This window comes from Oxyura jamaicensis, chromosome 5 (genome assembly GCF_011077185.1).
Source record: "Oxyura jamaicensis isolate SHBP4307 breed ruddy duck chromosome 5, BPBGC_Ojam_1.0, whole genome shotgun sequence".
Taxonomy (NCBI): domain Eukaryota; kingdom Metazoa; phylum Chordata; class Aves; order Anseriformes; family Anatidae; genus Oxyura; species Oxyura jamaicensis.
In genome coordinates this window covers 50,247,093-50,263,269 of record NC_048897.1, presented here as the reverse complement: position 1 = coordinate 50,263,269, position 16,177 = coordinate 50,247,093, and the positions used below count along the sequence as shown (strand labels likewise).

At 49.5% G+C, this 16,177-nt stretch overlaps 1 protein-coding gene across 1 annotated transcript in view; it reads left to right on the top strand.

Annotated features, from left to right (window-relative positions):
* Positions 1–2: 2 nt before the first annotated feature.
* Positions 3–16,177, top strand: part of TMEM260 (transmembrane protein 260) — a 29,098-nt gene continuing 12,923 nt past the window's right edge. The window contains exons 1-4 of the mRNA XM_035328311.1: positions 3–141; positions 3,266–3,297; positions 4,050–4,201; positions 15,943–16,120. Of these exons, the coding sequence (XP_035184202.1) occupies positions 3–141; positions 3,266–3,297; positions 4,050–4,201; positions 15,943–16,120 (501 nt within the window). The remainder of the gene's footprint in view (positions 142–3,265; positions 3,298–4,049; positions 4,202–15,942; positions 16,121–16,177) is intronic.

Sequence of the window (16,177 nt, the reverse complement as noted above, 5' to 3'; positions counted from 1 at the left end):
GCATGGGCGCGGGCGGCGGGGCCGGGGCCGGGGCCGGGTGTGGGGTCGGGGCTGCCGCCGCCGCCGCCGGGGCGCTGGGCGCTGCCGTGGCGGCTGTGTACGGGGCCACGCTGCCGGCAGGGCTGCCCGGCGGGGACGCGGGTAACGTACCCAGCGCCGCCTGCCCGCCCGGGGGGTGTTTGGGGTCGTTTTGGGGGTGTTTGGGGTCGGGGCGGCCCCGCGGGGAGGTGGGACCGGGGAGGGGGAGGTCAGCGTGAGGGGAGGGAGGGCACTGCTGTCACCCCATAGGGATGGTCATCGTACAGGGGCTGGTGCCTTGCTGTCACCCCATAGGGATGCTCGCCCTATTATGGGGTCTGGTGCCTTGCTGTCACCCCATGAGGGTGGTCACCTTGTAGGATCTGGTGCACTGCTGCCACTCCATAGGGATGCTTACCCTATTATGGGGTCTGCTGCATTACTGTCATCCCATAGGGGTGCTCACCCTGTTCTAGGGTCTGGTGCATTGCTGTCACCCCATAAGGGTGGTCACCCTCTTATAGGGTCTGGTGCTTTGCAGTCACCCTGTAGGGGTGCTCATCATATAGGGTTTGGTGTGTTGCTGTCACCCTGTATGGATCCTTGTCCTATAGGGTCTGCTGCATTGCTGTCATCCCATAGGGGTACTCATCAGACAGGGTCTGGTGCCTTGCTGTCATCCCATAGGGATGCTCACCCCCATTTTAGGGTCTGGTGCCTTGCTGTCACCCCGTAAAGCTGCTCATCAGACAGGGTCTGGTACGTTGCTGTCACCCCACAGGGGTGCTCACCATACGGGTTTGCTGCATTGCTGTCACCCCATAGGGATGCTCACCCCATTATAGGGTCACCGCAGCCACACCGGGGGGGCTCACCCCCTGGGGTCAGTGCCTCGGGTCCCCCCATGGGGTCCCTCACCCCCGTGGGGTTTCCCACGGGGAAAACTGAGCTTGGTCCTCATGCACTTTTGCTGCCTTAGCCTTGCATAACAAATTGCCGTGCTGCTGTAGCATGTTTGGGGCCGTGCTTGGGATGTTTTAGGTGATGGGTTGATGCGTTTTTTTCTCGGGGGGCAGGTACCCAGACCTACTGCCCATCTTTCGTATCACAGAGAGTTGCATGGGTCCCTTAAACCTCATCCCAGGTCTGTTAAACCCCGTCCCAGCTCTGTCTGGAGCTGAACAGAGATGGGCTCATCCCAGCTGTCCTCTTGGGCTTTTCCCAGCCAGCGGCCGTGCTGCTGCCCTGGAATACGGCTTTTGGGGTTATTTCCCTCATTTCTCGTGGTTGTGCAACACGGGGGGGGGACCCAGCCCTGGAGGAGCTGTGCCCGTGGGCACGGCTCTTGCGCTGGTGCCACCAAAATCACCAAAGCTACTTTGAGTAAAGGATTTGCCGTATCTGCTTGCAGGCAGGGAGCCCGTTATTATTATTATTTTTAAAGCTATCCGTGTATTTTTAATTGTTCCCGAAGCTCGCGGTGATCCTAAAATGTGGAAGGCAATAGGTGTTCCACTGGCAGCTTCCTCCTGTTACTTACTGCTGCAATAAAGAAACGAGAGTGAGTTTTCGAGCTCATTTCGGAACATCCACGGATGTTAAAACAGCTCAAAAAGGGATCAAATAAACTCAAGTTCAAATAAAAAAAAAGAAAAAGGAAGGGGAAAAAATAAAGCCTCCGATGTTTCAGGCATCAGCTCCCAGCCTCGCGGGGGATAAGTTAGTTTTCGGGCAGTTTGGGGCCTGTTTGCAGAACGCCTGTAGTGGGGGCTCGAGCTGGACGGTCAGAAATGTCAGCACGTGCCAGCTCCTGGGAAGCCGAATTTTGGGTTTTCTTCCTTAGCTCGGCCTTTTGGTGCGTGCAGGGCCGTGGGATGGTACCTCCAAATGTCTCCCGTTGGGGTCTGCCACCACGAGCCACGTCGGAGCCAGCTGAGCTGGGGGTGGCTTTCCCATGGCATCTGCTTTTTGGGGTCCTCTTGCAATGGGTTGAAACTTTTCCCCCAGATAGGAGCTATAAAAGTAGCCGGGGTTTGCAAGTCGGGGTAAAATCCACCCTGGAGAGACGTTCAAGCAGGAAGCCCCGCGGCCTCCTTGCACCTTTGGGGTGATAGCCGCGACTTTATGGCGGTCAGCAGCAGCAATTCCTTTTAACCCGCATCACGTTTTGTAAGTCAAGACTGAAAGGTGACGGAGCCGTTTGTGCCATCCCCATCCTTTAGGCTGGGTGGTAGAGAAGCAGTAGCGTGCCGAAACCGCAATGCTGTTCGCTTAGCATCGAAACCACCAGCGCCCTTCTTTTTGCAGCTCCAGCATCCCGCGATGGGACGGAGCTGCCTGGGCCCTCGTGGGACTAACGGGAGCAGCCAGACGAGGCTCTGCGACGGCAGGAGCGGATCGTGCGATTCAACGGGGGGCAGCAGATGAAGGGGGGGCCTTCCCTCCTGGCACTTCTGTCGTGCACCAGCCCGAATTTTTAATTCTGCTGCCCCTTTTGTTGTGCCCATCCTCGGACGTGGTTGCACGCGTCGAATGTATTTTAATTCGGCACGGCGGCAAAGCGCTTCAGCGTGGAGCGCTCCGCAGACACCGGGCGTTACCAGCCGCTGTGCTGACGCGGGCCGCTTCGTGGCGGTTGTGCTCACCCCGGTGCCGAACACGAATGGAATGCAAAAATCTGGGCGGTTTTGTGCACCGGGGGCAGCAGCCAAGCGCGGGGACCCTGACAGGTACCGAGCTGCTCGCAGAGCGGCTGCGGCAGCGTCCCCACGTACCCCTCGGCAGGCACGGTGCTCAGCTTTGCCCCTTTTAAAAACACAAAGCTGCTTTTTTTTTTTTTAAAATTTTAACGAGAAACCAGCCGGTGGTTAGCGAACAAGGCTGTGTAAACGCCGCAAACCTCAGCGCTGGAGTTGTTGGATCAATTGGTTTGAAATCCAAACCGCACGCGCACCTCCAGATGTCTGCGGTTTGAGGATCTCGGGCCGCTCTCGAGCCAGCCCTACCTACGCGTTCGCTTATCTGTTGGTAAAAAGTCTCACGAAAACACACAAAAGGTATTTCTGCGCAGTGACATCAGAGGGAGAAAATATTCTTAGAAAATTTCATGCTGTTAAATCTCTACAGATTTACAGTTTTATCCAGTCAAATTAATGCAAAACCCCAATGCAAGCATTTGGATTTTGAAAACTTTGGAGGAGTGTCATTTCCTAATAGTAATTATTGGTTTTACATTATTTTTTCACAGGGGAGCTGATCACAGCCGCATATGAGCTTGGAGTAAGTATTAGTTTTATTGTTTAATCAATGCTCTCATTAACAGTTTTAGGAATTAAGGAAGTTTAATTAAGCATGGAGTAAAGTAGATTAATTTATTTTCAAACCACAGTTTTTACTAACTTATAAGTACAGCACGCGACAATTTACTTCAAGTTTTAAATCCAATTAAACTAAATTATAAAGCAAAGGCTTTACTGTATATACAGTAGCTGGCTTATTATCAACCCAAATTTTGTATAAGCTGGGGAGAATAAAATAAATCGGGTTAACAATTTTAATAAGTTTTATTATTTAATAAACTTTATTATGGTGCATGATCCCTTTAGGCAAGACCTTAGGACTGTCAGCGTGGTGGTAATCCGATAGCAGTGTGGTCTTTCAACTTGCTAACCAATAAAATAGTTCCGAATCTGCTTTTTTTTTTTTTTTTTTTCCCCCCAAACAGCCTTTTTGAATGACCCTAATATAGTGTGAACCCAAACAACGAGCGGCTTGAGGCGCGGTAATGCGACGTGTCACCTCTTTTTCGCTCGGCCGCTCGGTACCGCGGGGGTGGGACGCCCGCCGCCGGATCCAGCGAGGGCAGTGTTTGCGGGGCGAAAATTGGCACCAAACCCCTCGATTTGGGGGGGGAAAAAACCCAGAACCCTGCTGCTGGTGGTGGGTCGGTCGAGCTCGGGGGCGGCCGGTGCTGGGATGCCGCCGTCCCCGCGCCGTGCCGCGCTCAGCCCCGTGTCCCTCTGTGCCCGCAGGTCGCCCACCCGCCCGGCTACCCCCTGTTCACGCTGCTGGCCCGGCTGGCCCTGGGGCTGCTGCCCGGTGGGACCCCTGCATCCCGCGTCAACCTCCTCGGTGGCCTGCTGGGAGCGGCAGCCGCCTCCCTGCTCTTTTACACGGCGCTCAGGTACGGTCCCCGGGTGCCCCCGGGTGGTCCCCTCCGTCCGGGTGCTGCCCCCGCCGGAGCTGCTTCCTCCGCAGCGGTTTAATCTGGCTTTGACCTTCTTTCCATCACAAAAGCTTCCTCTTTTTATTTTTAGTAGTGATAGTGATAATAAAAAGTGCGCCCTGCCCCTTACAAAGACGTGACAGGTTGTTCGGGCTCATTATCGCACGTCGGCCGTCGGGCTAACTAAGCAGAACTAATGAAGTTTGTCGTTCTCCGAAGATGCAGATGGTCCGTTTGAATTAACAAGATGAGCTTCACCTACGGCTAAACCGGGAACCCCAGTTAATTGCAGCTCCCGACCGAGGCAGGACCCTGCCTGCAGCACCCGGTACCCGGCCGTCTCCGCACCCCTGTCCCTGGGAGGCACGCGCAGTCCCGGCCGGGCTTCGGTGACCCCCCCGGGGGCTGCTTTGATGCTCGAGTCCTCGCCGCTCTTAACCTCCTCCTGACCCAGATCGGAGAGGATTATCGCAACCCGCACAAACAATTTCTAATGTTCTCTGACGGGGTGGCGGGGGGAGCAACAGGGCGCCTTTCCAGGCTGTTAGTGAAATCCGAAATTGTGTCAGGGCGCTGGGGATGCCGTCCTCAAGGACAAAATGGGGCGCTCTGCTGGCTTGGGGAAATGCCTTTTTCTTCCCCCCCAGCCAGCAGAGCTCTGTCACCCCTCGGGGAAGCCCTCTAGGCGGTGGGTGCAGCCTAGGAATAAAATCAGGACTCAAGGGGGGGCAGATCCTGTGCACCCAGAGTGCCTCGAGCGTCCTTAAAGTCGGGTGGGAGCAGGGACCCCCTGTGGGGTCTGGCCGGGTGCATCTTCCCCAGCTGAAAAGCAGTTGCTCTTTGGGTTTCATCACACAAGCAGCAGCAGGTCTTGCGGACTGCTGCTTTGGAAGGGAGCAAGTTTACTTTTGGGGTCCATGTGTAATTAAAGCAGCGTCTTTTAATTTAGCACCCTGTATTGCAAAGTGGATTTGGAGAGCTGGGCATCGTGGTGCCCTGCCGCGTGCAGTGCCAAGCACAGTCCGCTCTGGTTATATTGCAAACTCCTGCACAGAGCTGCTAAATATTTTGAATTACTGGGTTCTGATTTTTTTTTTAATTTTTAATTACAGTTGTTCCCATTATTAGGGTCACCGTGCCCTGCTTTTTAGTTTGGGGTCGCACACGACAGTTCCTTACGCGCCCCTTTTGTGCAGGGCAAGGACGCGATCCTTGCGGTAGAGGAATGGGAACGCAGCGGGGGAACGGCAAGCCGAGTTTGAGAGCTTTCTTTGCGCTTCTAGAGGTTTTCATTATTATTTTTGTTGATTTTTAATTGGATTTGGAAGATGTTCCTTCTGTCAAATACAAAAACTTGCGTGGAAGACCAGAAATCCTGGGACTGGGGGGTGATGGAAGCTGTTAGGACTTGCAGAAAATGATTTCTTAGGTATGAGGCAGAGACTGACAATCAATTATTCAGCCTCGCACCGACTGATGTTTGAAATAAATTGTAAGGTGTTGTGGGTCACTTTTATCTACAAATTACAACGTTATGGTTCTCCTGTTAAGCACCTTAAAACTGATTAATTTAAGACATTAATTTGGCCAAAAAAAAAAAAAGTTTCTTCTCTCTTGCCACTTCAAAAACCAAAATCTTCCTGAAAGCCGTTTGCTGGCACTGCCTGCCTGGAAGCCTTAAATATCTGAAGGCAGCGCGTTTTGTTTTTAACCAGGATTGCACGAACCCACAAAGGCTCTAAACCGGGCTATCAAATCCTGCCTCATTTGGGTGTTTTAATTAAAATTTAGCTGCCGGGGTGACCCCTGAAAGCCCTTCAGTAGCAGAGGAGAAAAAAAAAGAAAAAAAAAAACAAACCGAGCGGCCGCTCCTTCTGCCGCGCGAGCGCTGGGGACGTTAATATGAAAATATGTAGATGTTAGGAGCACAAATAATTGATGAAGTACACATCCTTTGGGAGCAACACGGTTCAAGTGGCAAATCTCTCTCGTCAAACAATAGACACCCTTCAGAAGGGAGGAAGCCATCTCTATGGTAATGGGGCTCACAGTGCCCTATTGATTGAGTGGAAGAAGACATTATACAATGTCACTTGGGCTGTTACAATTTCATTTGTCGTCTGACCTGAACTTAACCTCTAAAACCTTTCTTTTCTGCCTGCAAACCCACCAGCCGGGCACGGTTTGCTGTTTACCGGCGCGGCGGGGCGGGGAGGGGGATTTCTCCGCGTTTCCCAGCCTCTTGCGTACAGTAAATCTCTTCCTTTTAGCCCATTTTTTTTTTCTTTTTGCCCGCCGTTTGTTTAAAGTGCCATTTCCCGACTTCAGTCGCCGGCGGGTCGGGACAGTTTATTTTCCTGCTCAGTGATTGCAATCGGGCGTTATTTAGGGCAAGGCTGCGCGTGCGGGATGCGGACCGAATGGCGCTCGGCGCGTTTATCCCTTAACCAGCTTTCTCCTCGCCCAGGTGCTCGGCGCTGGGATGCTCCGCGGGGTCCGTAGGAAGCAGCCCTGGCTCCTGCCTCGTTTGTTTTGAAACACGGCTTCTCAAAGCAAAGTCGCGTTGGACCGCGCCGATGCAAAAAAAAAAAAAAAAAAAAGAATCCCCTTTTTGTCAGTAATCCAGACTATCCCCGAACGAGTGCGTTGCTCCTTTGAATTAGTTATCAAATATGGTTTTCCCCTCCGCGCAGTCTTAAGAAATCACTTGTAATTATCGTAAAATGGCATTTACAAAGAGTTTGCTCAGACTGCTTGTAACTGATGCAAATAATTCGGCTCCGCTTTGAAAGACGGGCGAGCTGCATTATGTTTGTAGGACGCAGCGAGTGCGACTCTATGATTGTTTCCTTAAACAAATATTTATTTGTTTTACTGTGGGAGGCAAAGCATAGCAAGTTTACAAAGTAAACCAATTATGTTCTTATAATATGATTGCCAAAGTGTAATTTTCTGCACAGATGATGCGTTCGTTGCATTCTCCGTCGCGGAGAGAAATAGTTTGCTTTTCCCTGCTTTACGTGCAGTTTTCCCACCTTCCAAAGCTCGGCTGCTTTGCTGTACGGAACCATACGAAGCTAAATTATTGCAGGTGCAGTAGTAGAGTAGAAGGTGGCATTTCTGAAGGACTTGTAATTTTTTCCAGTTTTATTCCGAGTTGCACGTGGGCATGTGAAAAGGAGAAAAATGTTGCATTTAACAGAGCACCTCGCTTCTCTTCTCTTGCTGTTCTGGGTGTCGTGTTAAATTTGGGACCTTTATTGTGTTGAATTTGGGACCTTTATTGATACATCTAACACATTCCCTGCCCCTCAAACCAGTCCGTAAGCAACAAGCCGGGGCTGTGTACGAGCTGGAGCCCGCGCTTCTCCCCCCGCTAACACGCAGGAGCGGTGGGGATGTGTTTGGTGGAACGACGGCGGTGTTTTGGAATCAACACCTTGCCATCCTGAGCTTTTTTGCTCTGGCATCACCTGTCCTGGAGCTCCCACAGGAAGGACCGGGTGTTTAGGAGGACGCGGCTCCTCCCAGAGGGAGCTCATGACTGAACGGAGTTAAAACCCCGCGTGGAAGTCGCCATCCACCCCGCAGCCAGCGTTTTGCTCCTCTAAAACCGGCGCTGGAAGAAGTTGCCTGCTGCCCGTGGGGAACTCCTCTGCATCCTTGGGATCCACACGGGTTGTCACCGGCAGCTCGACTCGCTCTCTGGGCAGGCTCTGGGGGTTTGCAGGGGTGTCGGTGCCGTTCCTCGGGCAGAGCGACCCCAGAGCATCCTCTGCAGGGACCCGGGCAGCTCGAAACGCCGTGGGAAGGGGATTACGGAGGAGGGCTGCGGGTGCTCAGCGAGGGGGGAAAGCCTCGAGCGCGCTCCGTGCCGCCGCTGCACCTTTGGCCGTCAGCAAAGCGTGGGGAACTGGGAACTCAGGGCTTTGGGGAGCGAGGAATCTTCTTATGGGGCGTATTTGGATTTTCCTGATTCCAGATTATTTTAGATTATTGCCATTGTAGCAAAACGCAGTTTCCGAAGGAGCTCTGGGCACGTAACAAGTAGTTACCGAGTTTGAGGAGGGAGAGAAGAATGGAAGAACTGCGGCAGTAATTTGCTTTTAGACGAATATCTACCGTGACCCCCGGCTAATTGATCATATTTTTTTTCTCCTCTCGTAGCCCTAATAAAACGGCATTGAGTCCAGCCTGTTTGAAGACATTGGCAAATCTGTTCATTTGCATTTTGCTCTAAAGTACGCACATTAGGCTGAAATAACCGCTCCGTTTTAAGAGGGGGGAAAAAAAGCAGGGCAAAAACTCTCTTTTTTTAAAAAAAAAAAAAAAAGACTGAGGAGTCTTTTCTGACAGCTAGTCAGAGTTAGAATTAGTTCAAGGAAATGTTAATAATGCACTGCCTGGCTTAATCCCTTTGATATCACCAGGTATCCTCCTGTTCATGGGTTAATTGCTTTAAAAGCGGAGGCAATATTCCGAGCGGTGGGCCGCTTCACCTTTTCACAGCTGTTACCATTGAGTGACAACTAAATCCCATGTGTAAGATGAGGAAGAGCTCAATCTCCAATTGGGAGAAAATTTATGTAAACCGCAATCCCTTCAGAATGTGCGGAAGTCACAGACTTTCTTGATTTACTCTGCTTTTCCCAGAAAGCTCTATTGTTCACTTCCCTAAGTCCCATCAACCCTTTGTAGCGGAATATCACAGCGGCAGCAGATAGCTTGAAATATATAAATGCTATCATAGCTCTGATTAATAGCGGCGCTTATGAGTCAAGTCTGATAACAGAGCAGCTCTCCACTCAATTTCAGATACCGCTAATGGAATCTGTCTCCTGCAATTGTAATGTGAGAAGGCCTAATTTGCCATGGAGCTTGGAGCTGTCACCAGCCGGGGATTGCGGGGTCAGATGGGAGCTGCCAGGTTTGTGCCCCGCAGCTTGTATCTCGCGCTTTGAATAGCGCAGCCCCCTGCCTGCCAGGGAGCTGATAGCCCGCCGGGGGGTTTATGCCACCCCGCACAATAGCGGAGGGCTGCATGGGCTGACTTGGTAATTGTGAAGCCAGCTCCAGGTTTTTTTTTCTTTTTTTTTTTTTTTCTTTTTTTTTTTCTTTTTTTTTTTTTTTTCCGCAGCTACCGCGGCTGCATAATTTCTAATAAGGGGTTTTAACAAATGTCAGATTAGGAAAAGTTTCTGGAATTACAAAAAAAAACTTATAAAACATTTAAATTGCTAAAGCCGGTTCCTACTGAGAGGGTTTTTTTTTTCTTTTTTTTTTTTTTTTAATTCTTTTTGGCTGCTGGAAGCAGACACCGTTTATTATGAGCGCCCGGGATCAATCCTACCTATTTCCTAAGGATTTTTGAGTTTGTGAATTGAGCCTAACTCAAGTACCCTTTCTGGTAAAACAGACACGGGGAGAGAAGTTTCCTCCTGGATTTGGTGGCTGGAAGCATGGTTGTTTGCACCTCGGCTTGCTAGGAAGTGGTGAGCACTCAGGGCATTTCCTAAATGCATTTATCTCGGCATTACCCTACAGAGCCACGGTGCTGGTGTCCCCACTGCAAGCCCCCACTCCAGGAGGCCCTGTGCAATGGGGTGCTGGTAGGGACTGGCTCCCCGTAGCAAAATCCCTGCTGGCTTAATGATCCTAAACAAGTCCTGACCATCCCCTCTTTTTAATTCGTGGCTTTCCTGCCTGTTTGTGTGGGTGTTCATATCTTCTGATGGCCACGAAGACTCGAGTGGGATGGACGAGCCATGCCGAGCTCCTCACAGCCTCCTCCTCCTCCGGTGTTGGGGATGAAGGCTGTGGGCACGGCTTAAGTGGAGCCCCCCCGAGGAGCCTGAGGTAGCAGGAAAGAGGGGTCACTACTCCCTGCGGTCCCACACTGGCTCTTCGGTGCTGAGAGCACGAGGAACCGGCTTTGGCCAATGAGTTCTTGTGGTTAAGAGCAGGTGAGCCCATAGGGAATGGGATTTGGGGGATAATTATCATCTCTTTGGTCCTCAACTTGTGGTTGGTTATGGTTTTCTTTTTAAAAAGTCATTCTATTTCAGCACTAACACACAGACACATTTAGGGCAAGTCAGGTGAAAGCTTGTTTTTTGAGTCTTCAAAGTCCCGTTCTTTAGCCTACATCCAAAAAGTTTTGTTTTTTTTTTTAATAAACAAGTGAAACCGCTTAAGTTAAATTTGAAATATTAAACCTTTAATGCTCTGGTCTATTATACCACGAAATAAACATATTAAAACGATAGACCTTTGCTACAGCAGTGCAGAGGCAGAAGTTGCTGGTAATGCACCTGCAGCCTGTGCAAGTGCCATGGAAGCACCAACAGTCAGGGTCATCCCCTGCAGGTACAGGGGGAAATGAAATGGAAAAAGAAAGAATTCATTGGAGCAGGTGTTTAAAAGCAAGAGAGTTGTTTTTTATATCACTAAGAACGTTTTAAAAAAAAAAAAAGAAAGATTTTGCTACCTCTAAAGTTTTGGAGGAAAAAGAAGGAAGAAATAATCAGCTTATTTTACTAGGTACAGATAGGTGTTGCCAGCGTTTAATGCATTAGCTTCAAAGATACAACAAGCTTTGGTTAGCTGGCTTTTCTTGTGTATGAACCCAGTACACTGAAGATTGCATTTTACTGAAACATTTCAGTTAGGTTTCAGTTCTCATCCCTCTATAGCTTTATCCACATCATTTAATAACTTCTTGCAAATTACGAAATACAACATGTCCGCCTTTATGTTCTAATTTTTTAAAAAAAGGATGCTGATCAAGTTGATCAGGTTGGTTAAATGTGTATGGATGTAACCCATGCTCTTGGCTAAAAGAAAGTTTTACGGAAACAGGTACAGAGGCTAAATTTTGTAATTATATATATATAATATAATACATATATAATATATATAATTATATATTGACACGTTTTAGTGATTAGCCACAAATCGGAAGCTTAAAACCTATAAAATTCCAAAAAAAAAAAAAATAGATTTAAATACCTTGTTTGATTTTTCCTCGTTGATTTAACTCTCAACAAAATGCTGTAGCCCAAATGCTCCCGACTAAAGCAAGTTTGTGCTGCCCGTGCCCTTTGGCGTTGAGGCCTGGGCACACGTTCTTTCACTCTGGTGCCTGAAAAGGAAAACTAAATAATTTTTCTAGTCTCTTCCTTTTATGTTTAGGGATGCCATGGGAAAATACTTGCCACAAAGGGCTGTCTGACGTCTTTTTGGTCTGTTCTTGTCCCTTGTGAGCGTGTTATAAGATGATGGGAGTTTCTGACCATGTTCACAAGATTATAGTTAGTTGACTGATAGGAAGGGACCTTCCTCCTGCTTGTTTTATTTTTTTATTTTGTTTTTGTTTTGCTTTTTGAAGTGCTCCATGTGCTTTGTGCAGGCCTTGTCCCAAACTGATCAGAAATGCAAGCTGGTCCCTTGGCTTCTCCTCCAAGAAAGACGAACAAGGCCAGAAGGCAGGTTGTATTCAGACTCTGTGCTTCAGTTCTTACCAAAGCGTAGCTGACAATGTTAGCTGTAAAGTCCTTAGGAGAAATGATGGAGGCTTTCCCCCTGCTGTGTTGGCTGCACACCTTTTCTTTCATGAGCCAGTTTCCCTGTGCTGAGGCTGTTGCAAAGGCAGGGTGGTGCTGCCTCAGCGCTTTCCTGTGGGGGACCCAGCCTTCCTCTGCCTAGCCCAAGCAAAGCCTCCCTGCAGCTGGACAGAGACTTATAATGGGGTTCTGCCCACATCTTTCTCTTGGTAAACCTCTCTTCTTGGGGCAGTCTCTGTGAGGTTGCCCTCATTGTGTTGGCAGATGAACGCTGGATGATTGCCTTGACGTAATCCTAGAATCATTAAGGTTGGAAAAAGCCCTCCAAGATCATCTGGTCCAGCCATCCCCCTACCACCACCATCACCCACTAAACCATGTCCCTAACCGTCAGCAAACCCATGATCCTTGTTTTGTAGCACCATAACTCTGCTTGAAAAATGTGTTTGAAGGCAGGAGCACGAGCAGAAGTCAAGTGAGGATAAGTCTCTGCTGCTCACTCTGGAGCCCTGACATGCTGCAAAAAGGAGAGACAGCTATGCAACTAAAAGGTTTGTTGTTTTTTTTTTTTCAGAGAAAAACAAAACCCAAGCATTTCCTCTCCCTGACCACAGCGCAGCTGGAAGGCCCAGACAATGTGGATGCACCGTGGGTCTCCAGGCTGGGTGGTAGACACCAGGGGCTGTGGTTTTCTTTCTTGTCCAGCAAGGCTCGATTGCAGGGATCATGTGCAAGATCTGTGCCAGATCTGGTGTTGGAGATTTGGATGGAGATGTGTCGGGGCACCAACAGACAAATGCCTTCTTACCTTCTGGACGTGGTTCTGGGCAACTGGCTCGGGGTGGCCCTACTGGAGCAGGGGGTTGGACAACATGACCTCCAGAGGTCCCTTCCAAGCCCAATCAGTCTGTGATTCTTCCACATAACAGATAGCTTCTTGGCCTTGCTCCCTCTCCCTGCCTTGACTCTGGTAATCAAGTTATTGCTGAGCTGTAGTTATGGGATATCTCCTTTATCTTGTGTTCACCTTGTTCCACAACCTACTCTCTTAACCACTAAAACGTGCCTGTCTCTAAAGGAGTCATTGCCTGCTGGCTCCCCGATGTCCTCCTTGATCCCTCCGTTTTTACCAACACGTTGTCACCAACAGCTTCTTCCAGGACAGATTGCAGGGAAGTCTCCTGCTTTGCAAACACTTTCATCCTCTCAGTTTCATGCTTCTCAACTCCCTGTCCCTCTTCACTTCTTTCAGTTCTTCCCTTCTCTATTTTATTCCCATCTTTGTGCCTCTTCCATTCCTTCATGTCTTTCTGCCTTACATGACTTAGCACCCACCAGTGTCTTCTCCACCCTGGAAGTGTTCTTTCCAGTGTTGTGTGTGCTGGGCCTGTGTTGTCTCTGCCTGAGCTGATTGTCACCTCCTTGGACAGCTTTTGAGGGCCCTCTTGGCTCTACAACAAGAGGGGGACAGCGCAGTGCCACGCCGTGCTGGAGGAGACCCAGGGGCCGCCAGGAGGTGGTTGTAATGGTGTGGGGAGGTCCAGTTTTGGTCACGTTTGCCCACCCTCAAGGCAGACCTGACTTAATTTGGGCCCAGCATCGTGTGTCAGAGTTGTGTGGGATTCATTTCTGCTGGTGCTGCTGCATTCTGTGAGCTGTTTCTTTGAGTAGACCTGCGTGAGATGTTATTTTGTACTGGTTGGGTCTTCATCCTTGTCTGGGGTGGAGATACCTGGTCTTATCAATTCCATTTCTCTGAAGCAGCTGAGTTGTAAGTGCATCATTGCCATTGCTGGTAGCAGAATCTGGAATAGCTCCAGCCTGCGTTTCCCAGCTGCTGTTGTGATGATCTGAAAGAATCCAACACGTTCCTATTTATTTATTTTTTTCTTTAAAGCACCTGCTATACTTGTAGGAGCTCAGTGCCCCATGCACACAACACGCTTTCACACGGGAGGCTTAGCAGGGTGGCTTTCCCCAGAGTTTCCCAGGCAGTGCCAGCTCTTTTTAAGAACAGACCTGTGGATGTGCCCAGCGCTGGATCCCGACCCTGTGCAGCTCGGAGGCCGGACGGTGAGCAGAGCCGCCCCCTGCCCACACAGCCAGGATAAGTCTTGAAGTTTGGGGTTGAGTAGCTTTTGCTTAATCCTTATTTCATAAAACTTGAAGTGCAGGTTTGAGACTTTTTATCGAGAGGGCAGGCGCTCCTTAATCTCATTTGAACTCTAGTAAGGCGCTCGAGTCTTTTCTGGGAAAGACAAGAAGACTTGGTAAACGATCAGGAGTTTTGCCTAGTAAGCTGCTTTTCATCCCAAGGAGTTTGGGGAAGTTGTTTTACCTTTTCTGCTTTATTTCGCCGCAAAAATTTCAAAGGGATTTACAAACTTGTTTCTTTCTGACTAAAACTCGGTGCTGTTTAAAGGGGAAGGAAGACCTGTTGTGTGTCACACCTCTCCTGGAGGTGACGGGGATGCCGGGCTGGCTCGGTAACAAAGTCAGCGGAGCAGCATCGGTGCTCATGAACACCTTTTCTATGTGGTTGTATGACTTTGGGATACTGCTGGTAGAAAACCTGTATTAATTAACACCTTTAATTACTTGCGAGTTTGCATTCAGTTTGCTGACGATTTTAAGCAATGCCAAAAACACTTATGTAGGGATTTCTGTATCACAGTACTTGGCTTTTATTTTACTGAGTGCCTCGTGTAGTGAGTGACAGGTCTTCTCTTGGAGATTTTCGTGCTCAAAGCCTAGACCTGTGCTGATGAAGTTCAAGCACTGGAAGAGTCCACCACAGTGGTGAGGCATTAGGGAGCACTCAGGAGACATGGCGGGGCATGGAGTCCATCAGTAATCACTTTAATTTGCAAATTAATTTTGCAGTTAATGGAGCAGCAGGGTGACTTGCCCCAGGCCACCCAGGGCGTCCGATGTCAGGAGGAGGAGTGGAGATCTGGTCACCCCACGCCGTTATTTCCGTCCTGTCCTTCCCATCAACTCTGCCTCCCATTTTTAGTGGATTAAAACTTCCAATTCTAGCTGCACAGGTCCTCCTGTGATGTCTACAGAAACATGCTGGCTTGTCAGTGTACCAAGAGAGCTTAGGGTGTTTCAGGAAAGTGGGAAAAAAAGTGCAACCAAGGAGAGGAGTCCTTGCTCCAGAGTGCTCTGCCAGCATCTCCCTCATCTGTTTCAAGGGGGTGTAGGTGTTGTTTACTTGTTCTCCATTTATCTCAGTTGTGTCCCGTGAGGAACCCCATAAGCAAGTCCTATGTGGGTGCCCAAGTCACTGACTGAGCCAGTTTTGGTGCCCTACGTGGTGTTTTTTAGGTGGATATCCCATGGGAGAGACCTCCCAAAGAGCCAAGTTTCAAAAGAGCCCAAAAATCAGAGCCGGAGCTGCCCTTAACACATTCAGGAGGGCAGAGCTATTATGGCAGAGCGGGTGCAATAGCTTTCCTGGGCTAAATCCCACGTCGTGGGCTCCCTGCAGCATCCAGCCCATTTGGGAAGGCGGCTGTGTTGGGTGCTGTAGTCCATCCAGCTGGGGGACAGCCCTCGTTTTGCCCTCTCCCTGGCTCTGGTGGGCATCTCTCCATCCCGGGGCTGGGGGCACTGCAATCCTCACCCACCCCTGAGACACTGAAACGTTCCCCCCTGGGAAAGCTCTGCTAATGCTGTCCGTCGTGAATAGCTCTAATCCACTCTTTATGCAGGGGCTCGATGAATTTAAGGCTGCACCGCTGCTCGCGTGTCCTCCAGCAGAGAGCATCCCGTTAGAGGCATGACTCTCTGGCTCGGCGTACCGTGACCCGCTGTGTCATTGCTCATCAAGGTTTCTGAACCGAATTGAATACTCTCTAAGTTTTTTTTTTGGTGGTGTTTCAGGAGAAAAAGGCAGCCGGTTGGTATTCAGCGCCTTGCGAATACACGGGACGGCTTGAGGTGCACTCTTCCTAATTGCAATTCTCTGCAAGGAAATTATTAGGAAGATATTAACCATATAACGTTTTGGGAGGATGCTGGGTAGCAGTCAAAATTTCTGCTGCTACAGTATGTTTAAAAAAAAAAAAAAAAAGGACAATAAAGTAGGCTTTTTTGTTGGAAAAGAAGATTTCATGTTATCTGTGTTTGCAGGCTTTCTGGCTCATATGCTGGAGGAATCCTTGCTGCGGGGGTGTTTTCATTTTCTCGTCTAACATGGCAGTGGTCCATCACGGCGGAGGTTTTTAGCTTAAACAATCTGTTTGTGGGGCTGCTTATGGCTCTTACCGTGCATTTTGAGGAGGCATCCACTGCAAAAGAGAGATCAAAGGTAAAACATCTCAAGCAAAGTGAATAGTTCCTTTTTTTTTCAATTAGTCATCACGTG